General features: G+C 40.9%; 1 protein-coding gene across 6 annotated transcripts in view; it reads left to right on the plus strand.

Annotated features, from left to right (window-relative positions):
- Window positions 1–21,751, plus strand: part of MYO1B (myosin IB) — a 175,829-nt gene that overhangs the window by 109,086 nt on the left and 44,992 nt on the right. For all 6 annotated transcript variants that reach the window (XM_035710833.2, XM_049106459.1, XM_049106461.1 and 3 more), the window contains 6 exons: window positions 10,950–11,048; window positions 12,159–12,262; window positions 13,916–14,063; window positions 14,336–14,454; window positions 19,714–19,800; window positions 20,402–20,467. In XM_035710833.2, the coding sequence (XP_035566726.1) occupies window positions 10,950–11,048; window positions 12,159–12,262; window positions 13,916–14,063; window positions 14,336–14,454; window positions 19,714–19,800; window positions 20,402–20,467 (623 nt within the window). The remainder of the gene's footprint in view (window positions 1–10,949; window positions 11,049–12,158; window positions 12,263–13,915; window positions 14,064–14,335; window positions 14,455–19,713; window positions 19,801–20,401; window positions 20,468–21,751) is intronic.

The raw sequence follows: 21,751 nt of genomic DNA on the forward strand, positions 1-21,751 counted from the left end.
ACTACGGTGCCAAGCTCCTTGCATGATGTGTGGCAGCTAATGATAGCTGTGAGGGAGAAGATCGGCCTCAGTTTGAAGACCACTGTTTTAAGGAAGGATTAACTTTTATTCTGAAAGATATTCATAAGTTATTAGCACTTTTTATAAGACGGATTAACTCTCATTATGAATACACTATTTTTAAAATGGGGGTAATACATCTAAACATTGTGGGATGATTGAATAAAATTTTTTTTTTTTTTTTTTTTTGAATAAAATTTCTTTTAAGGACTCTAGGAAAATATTTAAGGATTACTTTATTGTAAGCATTAGAAAATAACCTAGGTTTTACATTTTGAGGTTGAAGTTCCAAACAGAAATGTCTTCCTGCCCCCTAACTAATTCTTGCAGTATCCATGGAGAATAAATATTAGACACTCAGTTCTTTTCCAGTTAAGATTAATATATCATCATGAATGGATTTCATGTGGTGTTCGTTACCATTTGTTCCCACAATGAAATTATATGGAAATTTGTGGTAGTGGGAACACCCTGTATTTTAGAGTACCCTTTGCTCTGGAAAGGAAAGGAATATGTTCGCGGTAAGAGCAGGAAATTTCACCGTGTAGATACTGGACTGACTCATAGGTGGTCAGTGGGAGCTGCTGCCTGCTGGCTTCAGGGGTGTAAAGCAATGGGCAAACCCATTTTGGTTCTCTCCAGGCTGCCACAAGTTAGCTTCTGGGAGTCCAGAAAAGAAAAAAAGGATTTGCTGTTTTGTGGAAACTACTCTGCCTCGATTTCCAGCAGCCATGTAGTAACAGTGTAGGGCATTGTCGCTTGTACTGATTGCCTGGAAGAAATCACACAATGACTCAAGCCAGCTGGGTTCCCAGGGCGTGGAAGAGAGAGCCCAGTGACTTACTCTCTTTCTGCAAGAGATGTACTCAAAAACCAGTCTTGAACTCACCTGAAAACCAGGTGCCTCTGAGGTTAGTATCACTAGGTAGGGGTATTGCAGGAAAAGAAGTGCACGCGTGGCTCAGTAGAGGAGATACTACGGGAGGCACATCTGGCACACCTTGGCTTCTGTGAGATGATATTTTTGCTGTTTTGTTAAGGCCTATAAGCCTCACAGGAAGTGCTTGTTTGTATTTGAGGATTGTAGGCCTAGTGTTATGAACTAGAAGCTTTTGGAAACCTGTTGTGGGTACTTTTCTTATAGCTGTGGCACTTGGTAGTTTTCACTGTGGAGGAAATATGGTGCAAACCTCTAGGAACTTATCTCCTAAAAGAATGGCACAGAGACAGATATGCTGTGCATATGTACCTGTCCTGATAGCATAAGCAAGAAGGTATATGGCTTTCCTGTTCACAGTAGTGTATCGAGAGCTAGTGTAATACCTGACACACAGTAGGTGCTCAGTAAATGCTGAGATGAGGATGGAATTGGTTATATATAGGCAGGCCCTACCTTTCTCTGCTTCATTATTTGGGGCATGCCTATGAGGCTACTTAGGCAACTCTTCTCATGTGTTTTCTAATGTGTAAACAATAAGACAGCTAGTTACTTATTTTTCTGTGCCTCCATTTTTTTCACCTTTGAAATGAGATAATCATGGTACTGATCTTACAGGTTACGAAAAGGTATAAATATTTGTTTGACATCTATGTGCTTGTAACAGTGCCTGGCACCCAGTAAACACTGAATTAAATGTTTGCTTTTTTCCATTATTATGTACTTACGTGCTTACGGTCTCTATCTGGTAGCCAAATATATGTCCATAAAGGATGGACGTTTAGTTTGTAGGTTCATTGCTGAATGATAGCAACAAAAATAGTGTCTGACACCTGAAACATATTTCTTTTTTTTAAATTTTTTTGAAACATATTTCTTGAATCAATTAATAACTATACAAGTACACAATGAATAAAAAGTGACACAGCTCTGACATGGAAAAATTTGTTGAGAAATAGAATTCCTGCTTTATGGGATAATTTTATCCGAATATTTAAAACAACTTTTTATTGAGGTGTAATTGATATACAACATTATGTGAGTTTCAGCCGTACAACATCGCGATTTCATATTTGTATATATTGCCAAATGATCAGCACAGTAAGTCTAGTTAACATCTGTTAACCATACATAGTTATAGAAGCGCTTTTTTTTTCTTGTAATGAGAACTTTTAAGGTCTACTCCTTAGCAACTTTCAAATATGTGCAGCACAGTATTATTAACTATAGTTGATGCAGTACATCCACATGACTTTGTTATTTTATATATATATATTTATATATATATATTTATATATCTGAACATTCTATGCTAATCATTTTTAAATGCTTTTTCTAAATTCCAGAAAGGCAACAAAATTATTGATGTTCAAACTTCATCTGTCTCTGCCTTCCCTTTTTAGCTTGAAAGAAATAATATCTTGTGAATTATGAAGGAGAGCAAATGTTGAAATTAATTAGTGTGTGGTCCACTTATTGTTAATAAACCACCCGAACTTAGTAGAGTAAAACAGTGGCCCTCTTATATGCTGTTGGACACTGTGAGTCAAGAATTCAGATGGGGCACTGTAGGGTTGGCTTGTCTCCGTGGTGTATGGGGCTTCAGTAGGGAAGACGTATGGTTGGGGGTGACTTGCATGAATAGAAGCTGGAGTCTTCTGGAAGCTTAATCATATGTCACTTATCAGGCTCCTGGATTAGGGTGATTGAGGTGTGTGTTGAGACTATTGACTAAAGCCACCTACATGTGGCCTCGTGTGGTTAGGGTTTCTCCCAGATGGCTAGGTTCTGAGAGAGAGTGTTCTAAGAGGAAGCCTCCTAACAGAGAACCAAGAGGAAGCCTCCAGGAGCTTGGGAGATCAGACGGTGTCACTTCTGCTGTATTCTATTAAGTCAAAGTTGGCACACGCTTGCCCAGAGTCAGGGGTGGGGCATGTAGATTCCATCTCTCAATGGGAAGAATGTCAAATAATTTGTGATCATTTTGTTGTAAGCAGCCTCAATCTGATAGACTGTTTTCAGAAATGGTCACAAGAGGGGCTGCTGGGTGGCTCAGTCGATTAAGCATATGCTTTTGGGTCAGTTCATGATCTTGGAGTCCCAGGATCAAGCCCCACATCGCACTCCCTGCTCAGTGGGGAGTCTGTCTCTCCTTCTATCCCTCACCCTGCTCGTACTCTCTCTCTCTCCCACTCTTTCTCAAATAAATAAATAAAATTTTTTAAAAAAGAAAGGATCACAATAATTCTCACCTTGTATCTATACTGTTGGGTAGTTCTCTCTCTCAATGACTCAGAGTTTGGCCATGAGATTTATTTTGTTTGTTGTTGTTGTTATTTTTTTATTTTTATTTTTTTAAATAAATTTATTTTTTATCGGTGTTCAATTTGCCAACATATAGAATAACACCCAGTGCTCATCCCATCAAGTGCCCCCCTCAGTGCCCGTCACCCATTCACCCCCACCCCCCGCCCACCTCCCCTTCCATCACCCCTAGTTCGTTTCCCAGAGTTAGGAGCCTTTCATGTTCTGTCTCCCTTTCTGATATTTCCCACTCATTTTTTTCTCCTTTCCCCTTTATTGCCTTTCGCTACTTTTTATATTCCCCAAATGAATGCATGAGATTTATTTTGGTTAAAAGAACAATTAGTAAACATGGCACAACCAGAGACGTGAAAATTGGTTACATATTGGAGCTTGTCCTCACGCTCTTCTTGGGAATGCTCTCATTACCACCATGTGGATGAACCTGGGCTGGTCTGCTGGATGGTGAGAGACCATATGGAACGAACCACCGGACATAAGAGTGAGGGCACCTTTAGATCAGCCAGCTGCAGCAGACTGCCAAGCCGATGGGCAAGCCCAAGAGAGATCAGCTGAGCTGGCTCAGACCAGAACTACAAGGCTGATGCTCAGACTCAGGAACTAATAAATGATGTTCTAAGCTGTTAAGTTTTGGGACAATTTGTTACACAGGAAAAACTAACTGATTCAGAGGTCTAATGATCTACCTTCCCCCACCCAGTTTGGAATCATGAGAAATAGGCACAGGAATCAAGCTGGAGAGGAAGCAGCTTCATTGCTGTTAGATGCCAAGGTTGAAGAAAGTGGCTTTTGGTTTCTCGCCCAAGCAGGTGTGCAGGTAGTCCTCTGGCCCCTTGGCAGTGAGGCAGGCATTGACAGCTGTAAGCAGCCTCTCGCCTCTCCTTGTGTGCATTGGTTGCCCCCGGTCGTCTTAGTGCTGGCGAGTCGAGCTGAATGTGAATGCAGCGTGGGGAACTAGAGGCCTGAGCTGCAGATGCATGCTCCTTGCCCTCTGTAACCTCCCCTCAGAGTTGTGCTTCCTCTTACCCCTGTGAAGAGTGACTAAGGGGCTGAGAGAGGCTGCGGTTAATCTAAGGAGATCTTCCCACAAGGAATCTGCAGAGCAGGAGGAAACAACCACCCCACTCACAGGGAAGATGGGGGATGGAGCAAATCTCTGACTTCCTATTCTATATTTCTTTTGAATTTATGGTACAGTTGGCTCACACTTACGTGCTGTCTCATGGCATGTTCATATATATATGGCACATCCATGCCATCTGTAGGATATGGAATATAGTTTCACTCGTTTAAATGGTTTGAGATTTATAGCTTTGTTTTTCCTTTTATATCGTATCTTTGATAGTATGGATGACAAGTTGCTGATTAGGAGCAGAGCTGGGATCCCTGGATGGCTCAGCGGTTTAGCTCCTGCCTTCGGCCCAGGGTGTGATCTTGGAGTTCCCAGATCAAGTCCCACATCAGGCTCCCTGCACAGAGCCTGCTTCTCCCTCTGCCTGTGTCTCTGCCTCTCTCTCTCTCTCTGTGTCTCTCATGAATAAATAAATAAAATCTTTAAAAAAAAAAAAAAGGGAGCAGAACTGCCTATTAGAATACTTCCTAAAGGAAACTCTGCACTGCTTTGTTTTCTGAAAATACATATATATTGAAGTTGAATTGGAGACTACCGTACATGAGTCAGTTCTCAACAGCTAGTGAATAGTCATCAGTAAATTCATCAATCAGAAATTCATCTGTTTTTAACCTGTCGTCTTTAAGATCAAAATTCACCAAAAACCAAGACAATACATTATCTAGTTTATAATGCAAGGCTGGGCTTTCTTTGCACTTCAGTATTCAGAGCACTTCAATATTCAGAAGATAGAAATAATCCACCCCACTGGTTGTTAAGTATCCATAGCAATAAAACAAATTTCAAGTAGTAATTCTGTTACTCTGTAATGGATGGCTTCGCATAAAAGTCGATGCTTTCCTTCGTCTCGATTTTACTCTTGGTGGCTTTTGTATTACAAAAACATGTCTACCATGAAAAAAGACTATATGTTTATGAGGAAACAAGATTATATGCAAATACAGAAGAAGTCAGATGTTAAACATATCTAAATTAATTAGGATAGCATATCTAATGATATGATCCTATGGGCTGTATTCCATTAATTTTATTTCAGGGTTGAGTATGGAGTTTTAGATTCAGATATGTACATACATGAGTGAATTTTTATTATTAGGTAAACATTAAATTTGTGTTAGGAATCTGTTGTGAAAATACATAGGTGGTATAAGTATATAAAGAGATCCAAATAAAATAAATAAATTAATTAATTAATTAAATCCATAGTCCATTAGGTAGATAATAAGCTAAGTTTTCCTGGTGTTTTAAAGCCCCAGCTAATGTAATGTTTCATGTGCAGACACCTGACACCTTTTCAGAGCTTCTCATGGAACTGGTCCAGCTGTCTTTAGTGTTGATTTTATAACTTCAGGATACTGATTTTTGAGTAAAACTTGAAGGTGATTTCTTAAAATTTCTAATGCCGCCGTGGAGGTGGTGGTAAGGAACAATTTTAATGTCATGGCACACCCGGTGGTGGTTCACATGTCTCAAGGCCTGCGGCCTGCAGGTGGTGGAGCTCCTTGTGATGCCCCCGCTTACGTGCGCTCTGGTTCACCGTAATACACACATGCAGGGAATAATTTGTAAGAAGACCTTCGCCCCATTAGTGAAACTTCCTGATTATCAGCTTTGAGGGTTTTATTGTATGTTTCCAGAAAAAGTGGAGGGTTGACTTTAGAATGTATGCCCTAATCCATGAGCAGACTTAAGCTCATAGTCCATTTTCCACAGAGACTACCTTTGGGTATGCTCACTAACTCACTGGTTACCTAGATTGCACACCCATCCACGTGATGCAGTGAGCACTGGGTATTGTAGGAGACTGATCAATCACTGACCACTATCTCTGAAACTAATATTATGTTATATGTCAATTAATTGAATTTAAATATAAAAAAATTTTAAAGATAAAATGTTTTTGTATATTAAAAAAAAAAGATTGTAGGTCCATCATTATTGCTAAAAGCAGCGATACAAGGGCGTAAATTGATTAGAAAAGCCTAAAATGCCCATAAATACTTTCTTCATAATATCTATCTTTGAGCAACTGGAGAGGAACACAGGATCTCTGGGGGTCGGTCAGTGTTGTGCATCCTGGGGCTTCCATCATCACTGGTCTTCTTGGCAAAAGTGAGACCAAGCTGATTATTCCTTAAGCCTTGGACTTGGACTGTTCTATTTTTCAGGAAGGGAGACTCTACATAAAATAAATCTGATCATACTATCTCATCTTTCATCTGTTATGTTCTAAAGTAATGTGATTTTTCCCCCCAACTACTTCTTATCTTACTATTCCTTTGCCAATTGAAAGACTTCCTTCTCCAGTGGATGCAAACATGCACGTTTTACTTCTTTTATGTCTTGTACTTGGGGGAGGTTGGCCTCTGCTGTGCACGGGCACATGTACGTGCCGTTGACTAGCTGGTGATGAGTCAAAAGTAGGAAAGCCCCTGAGTGACATCCTGGTTCTGCTAATAGTCAGGTGGCAGTGGCATGGTGGGGGCAGGTAGGGAAGTTTGGATTCCAGGGTTTCTCTGCCCCTGTCTGCTGGTTTTCTCCTTTAGAATGGTTTAATAGGTTTAGCTCTTCCCCTAAAACTTAAGTTTGTATCAAATTTAATGTGAACTTAAATGTATATTTTGAGGGGGAAATGCACTGCAGGGAAACTGCATTGGGATACATGGAGACTTACACTCTCTCCCCGACTGAACATTTGGCATGTCCCGCACTCTTCTTTACTAAATCTTCTAGACTCAGTGGTGGCACAATCACGTCAAGCCAAGAGGAGGCTAAGCCAGTGTTTGCTTTGACTAATTCAGGGCACCATTCAGTAAATTAAAATGATCAGGTGGCAAGTCTTTATAGTAAATTTATGTTCTGTATTTCGAATAGCCATTCAATAGGGCTTCCTACTCTTAGATTGCATTGGTGCGTGCCCATTAAAAATAAATAGAATAGGGAATGGTGGGGATCTCTGGGTGGCTCAGCGGTTTAGCACCTGCCTTTGACCCAGAGCGCGATCCTGGAGTCCCCGGAACGAGTCCCCCGTCGGGCTCCTGGCATGGAGCCTGCTTCTTCCTCCTCCGGTGTGTCTCTGCCTCTCTCTCTCTCTCTCTGTGTGTATCATAAATAAATCTTTAAAAAACTAAAAAAATATATTAAAAATATTTTTTTAAAAAAGGAATAGGGAATGGTTTCAAGCGTTAGTAAATTATTTGGGGGCAAGCCTTTTCCCTGATTACTTTTCTACCTGGAAGCTTATGACCTACAAGAAAAGTCATAAAGAAATAGGAGGCTCTGGAGCAATAGACGAAGCATGTTAGGCGCTAAAACCTTCAACTGCTCTGTAATAAAAGACTTCTCATTTTGTGATTGAGTTGCTTAGGTGAAGCTATATATTTTACGTAAAGTACAGCCTTTCCTAATGTTTATGGATTTTGCATTCCTTTTGCTGGAAAGTTACAGGCAGTGTAAGATGGTGTCTTAGTCACCTGAAGCTTTGAATTCTGGCTCTGTCCCTTAGTAACAGTGCGATGTGAGCGTCATTTTCTCATCTATAAAATAGGGATTATAAAACCAACCTCCAGGGAGGTGTTTGGGGTTGAATATGATAACGCATGAAAAGCACCAAATTCATAGCAGGAGGTCAGGGACAGTTCGCTTCCTGCTTCGCCTTTGCACCTTTCCTTTTACACACGCGTCGTATTATGCTTCGTATTTGAATGTGATAGCAATCACTGATCCTATCAGCATATTGACCAACATTCCTTTCCACACTGTGCACATGTGAATGTTGCCCTTTTTTTTTTATAAAGATTTTATATATTTATTTATTCATGAGAGAGAGCAAGGCAGAGACACAGGCAGAGGGAAAAGCAGGCTCCATGCAGGGAGCCCGATGTGGGACTCGATCCCAGGACCGAGGTGGACCTGAGGTCATGACCTGAGCCAAAGGCAGACGCTCAACACTGAGCCCCCCAGGTGCCCCGTGAATATTATTTTTTATTTTGATGTGTGTCGTCTGCTGAATCTTCTAGCCATTACTGTTTTATCCCATTTCCTATGAGCATTTGTTCCAAGAGTGCCAAACATGAGACTGGTCCGTATGTGGCTCTGACCTGCTTTGAGAGTATTCTTCATGTCCTGAAGGGCCACATGTGGCATGTTGGAAGGTGATGGGGCAAGTGCCATCAGACACCTGTTTGTCATCACGATGAAGGGACCCATGTGAAATGAGGGGCCGCAGGCGCCAGGGCTCCAAGGTGTGTGGCAGGATTCCTAGTGCGGTGGGAAGAGCCTGGGAGTTTGGGGGTGTCCCCCAAACACATGGTCATGCTGCTTTCCCCACCCCACCTCCTGCTCTCTCTCGGGGGCCCAGCACCCCAGCTTGGAGAGAACTGCTGTTGGTTGGGTGGTGGGAGTAATCGGAGAGTGTGGGACATTCCTAGGCCTCGGGGAAGAAGGTTTTCATATTTGCGGTCGGTGCTGGGTGCGCTTCCAGATAGTTCCTGGGGCGTAGTGGGTGAGCAGTAAGTGAGCTGATTGGAGGAATTGTATGTGAACACATGAAGGGAACTGTAGCATTTGTTTATATTTTTCACGTAGTTGAGTTACTTTCTTCTAGGCTTGAGGGGTTTTGTCTACGGATTAGTTTCTCAGTGAAGAATCTGCCCATGCTCTGTGGATTTTTTCTTCTCAGACTATGTCTGTCTTCTCAGAACCCCATAGGAGCTTGGTCACATGCTAAGAAGTATCATCATAGTCCATTTTTATCTTACCTGCTTTCTGTCCTCTGCTTTGTATGTCAGTGTTTACTTACAGACTGAATGAAACATTCAGTCCTTAGAGAGGATGAATAGTACACAGTCCCTTCTTTTCTAAATTTTGTCTCCCTCGGGTTTTCAATTTCTCTTCTGTTTCTTTTTTGTTAAATATGAATTTTTCATTATTCTCCACGTATGATTTGAGGGAACGGGCAGGTTTCCAAATCAAATGAGAGCAGGAGATGAAAACTAAAACTCTGGAGCATCCTGTTCCTGTAATTTTTGAACTTATATATATATTTGTTCTCATTTTTAATTTGATGTGCCCTTGCAATCCATCCCTTCACTCTTACAAATGACCTCAGGTTTTGGGAGCCCCCTGAGACTTCTCATTCACCGAATCTGCGCTCTTTAACTCTACCTCACCTCCTCTTTACATGCTAGTGTGGCTTCCAAAAATACCAATTGAGAAGTTCGGTGACCATTCCCAGAGAAATTGCACACCTCTCCCTCATTCCTTTGATACTGTTTAGATTTCAACCTGATTAGAAATCAAATGTGGGGATGCCCGGGAGGCTCAGCGGTTGGGCACCTGCCTTCGGCTCAGGGCGTGACCCCGGGGTCCTGGGATCGAGTCTTGCATCGGGCTCCCTGTGTGGAGCCTGCTTCTCCCTCTGCCTGTGTCTCTGCCTCTCTCTCTCTCTGTGTGTCTCTCATGAATAAATAAATAAAACCTTTAAAAAAAAATCAAATGTGTCTATTCTCTAGAATTAATAACGGGATCACTGATTTGGAATTTTATAACTAAATTTAGCTTTTGCCCACAGGATCCAGACCCTCTTTTATGTCACTAGTCCGTGATAAGCAGGACTTCAGGCAGGAATATTCTCTGCCATTGTATTTGCCATCTCTTGGATACTGCCATAATGACTCTTTTCTGGTGGTTTGGCTTTTTTCTCCCTCCCATCCTCCTTCTCTCTCTCCCTCTTCCTTCCTTTAGCTTTGGATGAAAGTTTGATAACTTGATAAGAATCAAAATATCAGATGAAAAAGCATGTAGAACCAAGGAAAATATACTGCCAAATAACAACATCAAATTCCATGAAATGAAATCACCTTTCATTCTCTTAAGACTTTGAAATATAAAGAAAATCTGCTTCCTTTATCCCAGGTAGCAGAGTGTGTGGATATGATGAGGTAGGGTTTGCATTTGGCTCAGACGGCCTGATTTCAAATCCTACTTAAACTCTTGGGCTCTTTTTTTCGTCTGTTGAATAATGCTTGATAGAATGGCCGCGAGGATTGAATGAGATAATGACTATAAAGCACTTAGCGCATAATAAGATCTCAGAAACATTAACTTTATAATTATTAAGCGGATTCATAACAAATGGCTGAGATTTGTAATGCTGTGTTTTGAAGAACTTAATGTCATCACATATTACATAGAACCCAAAGCACCTTCATATAAACCGTATCGTCTTTCATCAGCTCTTCGAATGTTATTGTTGAACTTATTTTGCATATTCACTATTGTTTGACGAGAACCTGGTTTGTTTAATCTGGTGATTTTAGTTAGAGCCAGGCTTCTTCCTGAAGGGGAGAACTGAAAATGTAGCTTCTATCATTATTTATTTCAGTAACACAAAACAGACAATGGAAAAGGGAGAGGGGTGGCAGAGAAGAACCAGGCTGGATTTGCAAGCAGAATTAACCATATGCGATGATTTGACTCTTCTCTCTTCTTTAGATCTTTTGGAGAAGTCTCGAGTTGTTAAGCAGCCAAGAGGTGAAAGGAACTTCCACGTGTTCTATCAGCTGCTCTCCGGTGCCTCTGAAGAGCTCCTAAGTAAGTCCCTGTTTCTTAAAACTCTTGCATGACTGTGGGTGAGGTGAAGAACATGGTATGTTTGCTTCTGTCATCGGCCCCAGCATCTGCTTGCTGCATGTCCCTGTACCTCACCAGATGCTGTGCACAGGTCTCAGATGGCTAACTCAGAGAGCCAGTTAAATAGTAGAGGGATCGGGGGGAGAGAACCATAAATCTAAACAATCAAATGGAAGAAAATAGTTGTTCCACTCAGGAAGAGGAAATCAGCAGGGAGCAGTAAGGAGAACAATTATTACAAAAAAAAAAAAAAAAAAAAAAGAATTGCTCAGGGAAGATTAAACATAGTGGGAAAACATTTGTAATTGATACAAGAGTTAAAAATCTGACCTTCGGCTATTTTAAGGAATTAATCCAAGTCTGCCAGGAAAGTATCCAATAAGCTAATAGTGAAGTGATGAAAGTTTTGAACAAATAGTCCAAATTAGAACTATGGAAAGCAAATGACATTTGGGCAAGAATTATCCTAATAATCCTCAAGTGTCACGGAAACAGCACTGAAGTGTGCGCTATACACATTATCAGCAAAAGTCATTAAAAAGGACAGAGCTAGCAGAGGGGAGCAGGCCCCAGTCTGCATAGGGCTTGTGGGTGTCCTTCCTTCCAAGTGAGGACCCCTTCGTGGGGACTAATTAGCCATCCGGAATAAGTCATACGATGATCAGAGCCCAGGTGCACCATTTTTGGGAAAACATCCCAATGAAGTAATTCGAAAGAATCCAAAGAACGTTTTGCATGAAGACCTTTATCACCGCCCTGCCGTCCAGAGGCATGGGAATCCATCGCAGACGTCCTTTGCTATAATGAAATGGTACCTTGAAGATGTTTTATCTTACAAAAATACGGAAGGGGCCTTACTACAAATAAATGTGAAAGGCAGTTGGAAATATGTACAACAGTAGTAAAGGTAGATTTTAGAAGAATGCTATTAGTATTTCGGTATCGATTCTTGTTCTGTTGCCTAAGTACCTAAGACGAAAGTCCTTTTATCTGGAGGTTTTAAGGAATGAGATGTTAAAGATGGTTAGATTTATTGAAGTAACTTACCAACTTGTATGCGTGATTCAATAGATAAGCTTACACTGGAGCGGGATTTCAGCAGATATAACTACCTGAGTTTGGACTCAGCCAAAGTTAATGGAGTGGACGACGCAGCCAATTTCAGAACTGTTAGGGTAAGCGAGATACAGTCCTTCCATTACTCTCTAAAATGTGTCGCTCATTTGGAATTGGTAACAATTCTGAGTTTTCTGAGGTATAACCCATGCTCCCTTAGGCTTTGGAATTACACAAGAACTTACTGTATTCTTATTAAAATCATACGATATTGTGAAGGCCTGCGCTTAACTAGAGTATGTGATTTTACTACTTATCAAAAGGAGCTTTCTTTATTAGATTACCCAGACTCTTCTAATGCTGCATATAAATCAAATATTTTCATGGCCATCGCTTAGTAGTTCATTTCCAACTATGAAAACTGTCGTACGAAAGCACTGAATCGATAGTGTTTTTGAGACGGAAAGTCATGTTTTTATATATTTTTTCCAAAAATCATTTGTAAATCAGAATGATTGGCATTTCATGTTCATTAGAAGATAAATTATTTTCAATCAGGGCCTGCACCCTGGGGTGTGATCCTGGAGACCTGGGATCGAGTCCCGCATTGGGCTCCCTGCATGGAGCCTGCTTCTCCCTCTGCCTGTGTCTCTCCCCCCCACCTCTCTGTGCCTCTATGAATAAATAAATAAAATCTTTAAAAAAAATTATTTTAAACCATATCCTAACTTCTGTGTTTATGTGGCACTTTGAAAATTACTCCCGGTAGGACATGATATAATAATCACTGTGCTTTACTTCCAAATGGGACAGCTGTGATGGTCAGGAAGTGGGAGCAGGTCAAATGAGCTGAAACGGGACCAGCATCAGTTCATCTTCAAGGCTGAGTGAAAATGACATGGGGTTCTTTTCCTGCTTTCTCTACTATTGTATATGTTTGAAATTTTCCGTACAAAAAGCTTACATTATTCTCATTGTTAGGTAGCAGAGTCACAACCAAATACAACAAAAAAGCTGGGCTATTCTCAAAAAAGGAAGTATTTCCTTGAGTATGTAATTTGTTAAAACTCTGTAAACATCCGCCTATGGAAGCCTTTTGCTTTTCGGACATGATTTAAGAGTTGGGTTCAAGTCCAGTTCTGTAGTGCTTTGCCTCACAAATCATTGGCACTCAATAAAATTTATGACTAGCGCAGTGTTCCTTGTTCCCTGTAATGCCTTGAGCCAGGCACTTCACCTTGTCCACCTTCACCAGTTTTTCTCAGGTAAAATAAGCGAGGCGGTTTTCACGTAGGAGGTTATAAAAAAGCCTTTTGTTTGGTTTTCTTTCTAGCATCAGAACCCAGTATAAAAAAGATAGATATGCACGCACATATTCACACACACACACACACACACACACACACACACACACACATGCACACACTGAGTTACTGCAGAGGAAGTGGGTTAGAAGTCAAGGTTCAGCTCTTAGCCTCCTCTTCCACCCTCTTCCTCTTCCTTTGCACCCCTGCACCCTCTTGCCATAGCATGCAAAGTGCCCTGGGGGGGATCCTTGAATCACCCCTTGAGACCACAGAACAAGTTAGAGCCCCACACTGGTACTACACCTGGTCTGTTAATAGGTTTGCCTTTTGGGGAGCTTGTTCTCAGACACTTTGTCTTTACATTTTTTTTCCCCAGAAACAAATGTGTTATGTGATTTAGTTAAAAAATAATAAAAGAATGGCAGAAAGAAAACAGCTGCTTTTCTCCCCCCCCCAACCCCCCAGAATGCCATGCAGATTGTGGGTTTTATGGATGATGAAGCCGAGTCTGTCTTGGAGGTGGTGGCAGCGGTGTTGAAACTGGGGAACATCGAGTTCAAGCCCGAATCTCGAGTGAATGGTTTAGATGAAAGCAAAATCAAAGATAAAAATGGTAAGTCAGTGGAGAGTCAGCCTTGTTTAGCAAACTTGCTTTGAACTTCTTCCCAATTTTTAATCTAGAAAGTAAAACTTTTGCTTTTCATTGTTTTGAAAACATGTCCAATGAAACTGAACAGAAACATAATTATAGCTGAGGTTTAAGTCTCTCGAGTTATACATTTTATGCTGTTTGATTTGAATGTGATTCCTAGAGAACACTGAGAGCCTTGGCAATGATTTTTAGCAGCACATGGGCAGTCACTCTTTGTGTCCATCCCCCAACAGAGTTAAAAGAAATCTGTGAGTTGACCGGCATTGATCAGTCTGTTCTAGAACGAGCCTTCAGTTTCCGAACCGTCGAGGCCAAGCAGGAGAAGGTTTCAACGACACTGAATGTGGCTCAGGTGGGTGGAACGTAATGTCCAGAAGCGAGTTTTTTTAAAAAAGTCTGTGATATTTTTATGTAAGTAGAAACAAAAATTGTATTTTGTAGGCTGTTCTGTTAACTGTCATACTTCTGCAGGCATCATTCTGGGCAGCAAACTAAACAAATCACGACCCCTGCCCTCGTGAAGCTTGACATTTTGGCAGGGGGAGGAGTCAGACAATAGCCAGTAGAGCTAGTAAATAAATAAATTTATATAGCAAGCTAGCAGCAGACGAAAAGAAAAACCAGAGCAGCATAAGGGAGACCCATGGTGCTGGGGCAGGGAAGTCTGGGCTGAGTGAGTTGGGAAATGACACCAGTGGCCTGACCTGCTTTGTATTTCAGAGGGTCATTCTGGCTGCAGTGTGGGGAGCAGAGTGTAGGAGAAGAAGGGTACAAGCAAGGTGTCTCAGTTTGGGCTGCTATAACAGAATGCCATCATCGGGTGGCTTAAACAAATAAACCAAAACCCCATTTATTCCTCATAGTTCTGGAGGCTAGAAGGCTGAGATCAGGGAGCCAGCATGGTCGTGTTCTTGGTGAGGGCCACCTTCCTAGTTGATGGACGGCCACCTTCTTCACAAGAACGAGGGGTGGGGGGGGAGTAGTGCATGTTGGGGTCCTCATGTCCTCATCCCCTTATAAGGAACACTGATTCCATCCTGGAAACTCTACCCTCATGACCTCATCTAACATCTAAACCTAACTATCTCTTAAAGGCCCCACCTCCAAGGATCATCACATTGGGGATTTGGGCGTCAACATACAGAATTGGGGTGGGGTGGAGGGACAACACGTACATTCAGTTCATGGCTCTGGAGTGCTGCAAGGAACTGTGGACTAACCTAGAAATGAGGGTGGTTTAATCAGGGGATAGCAGTGCGGTGAGCAGCAGTATGTCTGGGTGTATTTTGAAGGTAGAGGTAACAAGAAGTGCTGCTGACCTGATACGTGGTATGAGAGAAAGAGAAGGTTCAAGGATGACTCCCAACAGTTTCCACCCAGGCAACTGGAAAGCTAGGATTGCCTTTCACCCATTTGGAGAACGTAGTGGGAGAAGCTTGGCCTCCCTGCCTTCCTTATTCTATCTTGTCCATCTGAAGCCAATGAAGTCTTTCTGAGACACATGTCTGAGATGCTTATTTCCTCCCTCCATTGGTTCAAGTTAAATGGATGGATGGATGGATGTGAGGGTGGATGTTATACCAAGGCAGCTTCTGAAGCCCTTTGCGGTATAAACCCTTTGTTCTGCAGCTCAGACATTGTCCCGTTGGTCAGTGCTGATCTGGGCTGGAATTAAATGATTAATTTGGGACTGTTCCCACAGAGCCCTACTTGATTCTCTCCCTGCGGTCCAGCCATATTTTCCTCCTCTCTGTAAGTGGCCTCAAGCATCTGTAAGATAGTGGGTGGACTTATTCTTTCCCCTCCCTGCTCCAAACTAGACCCAAGGATGCCTGGTGTTGATTTCTCATTTTAGGCAAGCTGTTCTGACTATGGAAAATACTATAATGTGGTGTACATGCAAATTTTCTAGCTATAACCGCTGTGTGTCCTTCTTCCTACATTACTACTTCTGCTGTCCTGTCTGTCCAGGTCAACCTTACAAATGCAAAGTCAGATAGTGAGATACTGAGTCATTGAGCCTGCTCAGCATAGGCCCCCAGGTAGACCGCTCTCAGGGGCATAAGGGATGATGGGAGACAGGAAAGATGGTCTTGAAGGATTTAGATGTCTAAAGAATGGGCAAAAGTGCATTTCAAAAAGAAAGCAATGAGAAAAGCCAGGTTTGGAGTCCACATCCGGGGGAGGGTTGGTTGAGCTCAGCTGTAGCTCTAGACTTGTGACATGGGTTCAGAGCAACGCAGCTGGAAAGGTGAAGTATGGAGGCAGTTCTCAGACTTGAGCATCCGTCAGTACCCCCTGGAGGGTTTGCAAACCCGGTTTGCAGGCTGTGCCCCTGGGGCGTTGGATTCAGTAGTGTGGGGAGACCGAGGGAAGAATCTGCATTGTCTGACAAGCTTGGTGGAGCTGCTGCTGCTGGTCCAGGAACCACATTTTGAGAACCGCTGTATTGAATGAAGGTCACATGGAGTTGAGACGTTCTCAATAGCTGGAGTGGGGATCGTGAAGTATATGCTGCTGCAAAGAGAAAATGCCTGCTGTTTCAGAAGGCCCTTTAGGAATATCCACATTTTTTGTATATAGATATTCCATATATACACATATGTGGATATTTCGTGGTGTTTTCATTGTGTATTTTACTCTTGCCTTTTAATCATCGTCTACGGAAACCAGGTCCAGGTGCCTCCTGCTTTATGAGCTTGAGACACCTTGCATCACTGGGTTAAAGTTTTCCACATTCCTTTTACCTTTGGCGTAAAAGAATTTGACTTGAGGTCCTTGATTTTTCAGCTCCTTATTCAAGGTTTATTATTTTTTTAACATAGGGTTTAGGTTTCAACCGGTCTTCTTGCCTAAAAGTTTTGATTCCAGCGAGAAGTAATTTGTTTTATTAACATTTCCTCATAGCTTCAGTTCTTGGGCGCCATTATCACCGCATTCCTCATCTTCCCCAAGGCGCGTAGATCTTTCCTCAGATACACTGATGAAGAATGAAATGATAGAAACTCAAGACCAGAGTTGTCATTCAGCTTCCACGGGCCTCAGGCTAATCTGACCCTACACAGTTGATCTCAATTTATTCCCTGCTAAGTTCTCTAAATAAGAGAAATTTTTTTTTTTTTTTTTTTTTTACCATCCTTATATTTACCCCATGTCTTTGCTCTTACTTATCCTTTACTCATAGGCCCTAGCTAATTCTTCCTGCTTGTCTGAATGGTCTATCTAATTACACTTCATCCAGGAAGACTTCCTGGATTGTAGCAGGCCCCCTCTTCTCCCTTCTCTGAATTCCTTTTTTTTTTTTTCCCTCTCCTTGGGCACTTGCTCTCTGACTGATTCATTCATACTGGTTTGATCTCCGCCACTCCACCATAAGCTACTACAGGATGGGCCCAGGGGCCATACATCTGTGTATCGCCTTTACCTGGGCCACAGACCAGTACTGGTCACCTCTGAAGCACATTCCATTTGGGATTTTTCTCCGTGGGCTTCACGCAGCTGCAGAAATGCAGTCTTTTCATATTGGCCTTAGAATTGGAGATGGTTAATCTATGCACTCAGTGTCTTCCTTATTTCTACACACCTTGTTAGTGCTCCTTAAGTGAGAATAAACATTTTTCCCCTGTCTTGGATGGGGACATTCTTGGAGGATGTTACTGTGGAAATTAGGTGGCATGAATCAGACTCGAGAAGTCAGGGCTGGCAGATTGACAGCTCCTGGGGCCAGATACAGCTCAATATCTTATTTGATGAAAGGGTAGTTTTGTTGTTATTGTTTTGTTTCATTTTGTTTGCTTGCTTTTTAAATTTTGAATTTTAGTGCCTTTAATGTGGAATGCATCTTTGAACCCCTGCAGATCCTACTACTTCCCATTCATTTCTATCATGCCATCCCTGGAAGCATTTGAGCTTGAAACTTCTGGAATAAATATTTGTTTGAAGGAAGCAAAGAAGATTAATATGTTGGCTGTGAATACATTTTAAAAAATATAAAGCAGTGCCAGGATAAGTTGTCACTATTAGTTCAGTTGCATATGGAAATGGTGGCTTGTTGGAAGCAGATAGAACACCACTAAAAACACCAGATGCCATTATGATGACATTCTGTTTACAAATAGGTATTTTGAGATTATGTGGTGTTTTGAGGTAACTGGAAATTAAAAGAAGAAAGGGGAAGGATTAAGGAAGAATTCTATAGGCTCATGAGTGGGAAAGGAAGAGGATATTTCAGAAGTCATATAATATCATTACATGTATAGACTTATGATGTACCAGGCGCTGTTCTAGGCACTTGTGTGGCCTATTTTTAAAAAATAAAACCTAGAAGAAAGGAGAGTAGAGAAAAGTTGTTCATCTAAATCTAAGCTTATTTCTCTGTTTCAGCATTTACATGCATTTTCTGCAGTGGGATCATTAAAAATCACCCTTCAAGACAGCATTGTGCAGTTGGGTTCTATTTGTTTGCCAACTTCCAGGTGGATTTTCTAGCTGTCGTGGGAGTGGCTGCCTGACACTTAGGGAGAAAGGTTTGGGATTAGCATGTGTCAGATGTGAAGTGTCAGAGGAAGGGAAAAGGTGCTCTAAAGCTTCAGTATGTTGTCAGCGAGGTGACTGTTATTAAAGTAGTTACACTTCATTTAGAAAGAAACATGGAAAAAAACTTTCCTTATCATCTAATTCTTTATAAAACAAAAATGTAATGGTTTACTTTAATAGAAATGCCCAAATTTCTACTTATAAGCAGTGCAATGCACGTACATGGTCAGTGTCTTAAAAACAGCAACAGTGTATTGCGACACTAGTAGTTACGGAATGTTTTTTTTTTCTTTTTTTAAAGAAGATTTTATTTTTATTTATTCATGAGAGACACACAGAGAGAGGCAGAGACACAGGCAGAGGGAGAAGCAGGCTCCATGCAGGGAGCCCCATGCAGGACTCGATCCTGGGACTCTGGGACCACGACCTGAGTGAAAGGCTGTCACTCAACCACTGAGCCACCCAGGTGTCCCCATTACAAAATATATTTTTTTAAATGTTCAGAAGGTTGAATGAAGGAAACGGTTTTTAGATCACATCAGTCAGAATCATTTCAATGTTTTTTCCTTTGAGTTTCCTATGTGTTAGGGTTACAAGGATATAGTCTTCATAAAAAATATACAGTTTTTTATTTTCACAAAACCTAAGCATTTTCCATTTTATTACCTAGTTTTTGTGATCTTTCTGTGATAACTATAACTTCCCTTTGAGTGGGCATTCATTTATTTATCTTACTATTCCCCTGTTGTTGGACTTCTAATTGCTTCTCATTTCCTCTGTTCTGTGATACTGAGATGGATATCTTTATGGAGAAAGTGTTTGCAATATTTAGAATTAGTTTCCTGGGATGCAAACATATAATAATTGGGTATAAATAGTTTGCACAGTTCTCTTAACAGTTTGACTGTTCATCCAGCATATAATGAAGACTGGCTCTGAGAAGAAATTGGAAATAAAAGAGCTTTAAGTATTTAAAAAATATCTTTATTATTTTATTGAAATTAAGCATTGTGACAATAGTGTGTGCTGAGTTTTTCTTTTTCTTTCTTTCTTTCTTTTTTTTTTTTTTTAATAGGCATATTATGCCCGTGATGCTCTGGCTAAAAACCTCTACAGCAGATTGTTTTCATGGCTGGTAAATCGAATCAATGAAAGCATTAAGGTACTGACTCTCTTTAACCAGATAAATCGGTTGTAATAAATGCTATTCAGAGTATAAACATTAAGTTAAAGATATTTTAATTTTATAATCAGGTAACTGATTACTGCTTACAAAGATTGTTCCTTGAAAAGAATTGTCCTCGCATAGGTTGAAATTTGTCAGGATTCTATTTATTTTGTTTTGCCATGTATGTTATAAGAAATCTCACAGTGCTCTGCTGGTCTTTGCAGAGTTACTCTGAGAGCATTCCAGGTCTTAGTTGTGTGCACTTGGCTGAAAAGGTCACTTGACCTCTCTAGCTGCTGATGTGTTCTTCAGTAAAATGAGCATATTGGATGGAGTAGTAGGATTTTGAAAGGCCTTACCTATATCGTAACATTCAGTGATCTTTTATTATAGTTAAGCATCATCTATTATTAAAATTTCTGGAAGATTCCATGCAACTTTCTACCTCATACGTTCATAAAAACAAAACTCAATTATAGTTATTCTTGTAGTGTGAAACGCAATTAACTTGTAATATAGGTCGATATTCCTTAGTATGCTTTTAGTGTTATTTTTCAGGCTTAAATTAACCCATCAATTTTAAACTTTTTTTAAGGCGCAGACCAAAGTGAGAAAGAAGGTCATGGGTGTTTTGGACATTTATGGCTTTGAAATTTTTGAGGTAAGCTTTTTTGTAGGGTTTGTTTTTCTTAATGCAGAGCAGTTCGAAATTAAATTGTATATTCTATAGACAACATTTAATATAATTAATATAGTTCTGAATCTACAAAGAAACCTTTGTGTAGATGTAACTAAGTGTGTGTGTGTGTGTGTGTGTGTGTGTACACGTGTATTGAGTGCTGAGAACAAGAATTTTGGAGACAGTGCTATCAAAGGAAGAACTTCCAATATCAATATGAGAATTTTGTAATTGCAAATTCAGAATTCTCACTGTGAAATTTCCAAAAAGGTGCATGAACACTGTGCTCGTTCATTCATTTGTAAGAAAGTGAAGCGAGATGGTGCCATGAGAAAGCCCTGAGCCCATGAGCTGGATGCTGGCTGCTGCCTGGCTGGAGCTGGTCACTTCATCCCTGTTGGACCCAGGCAGAGAGGGTCTGGATTGGGTGATTTTTGGGTCTCAAAGAACTGTGATCTTTCATTATGAATTCTGTTGCAAAGGTTGAAAGAATTTCACAATTTTTTGTGAGCGTTCATAATGAAATTTTTAAAAAGATGCCATGCTTATTACAGATTAAATATTTAAACATTATATACTTATATTAGAATTTCCTATTTATCCTCTTGCTAACTTTGACATTTAGAAGCCATTTTAAGGACTTTTTTTTTCCCCTCTCCCCCCATTTTAAGGAACTTTTAAAGCACTTTCTCTTACTTTTAGGAGTGGTATTTTAGTTTGGTTCAGGAAAATTACAGGTAGATCAGGCTCTTCCTTTCTTTATTTTCCCCATAAGTAATGATTTGTGAATTCCTTTAAATAACCAGACCATACCCAGAATGACCACCCAAAGCTTTCATGTGTTCCAAATTATCAGGTTCACAGAATAGAAAAAAACATCAGCCCGTTCCCTGCAGCTAAGCCAGGCCTTTCTAGCAAACGTCTTTTTCTTACAACATTTATTCCTGTGATAGTGCCTTCTCCCTGCTTGATCACAGTCCGTATTCCATAGCCAGTGGTAAATAACTATTGAGGCCTAACAGTATGTAAGCACTGTGCTAAGTGGTACATATATTGCCTGATTTAATTTTCACAAAAACTTCATGAAATCACTGCAGTGATTCCTATTTTACAGTTGAGGAGGTGAGGCTCTGAAGGTCAAGTAGCTATCCCAAGGTTACATGGCTACTAAAGGGCAGACTCATGGGCACCTGGGTGGCTCAGTAGTTAAGCATCTGCCTTTGGCTCAAGTCATTATCCCGGGTCCAGGGATCGAGTCCTGCGTCG

This window comes from Canis lupus, chromosome 37 (assembly GCF_003254725.2).
Source record: "Canis lupus dingo isolate Sandy chromosome 37, ASM325472v2, whole genome shotgun sequence".
Classification (NCBI taxonomy): domain Eukaryota; kingdom Metazoa; phylum Chordata; class Mammalia; order Carnivora; family Canidae; genus Canis; species Canis lupus.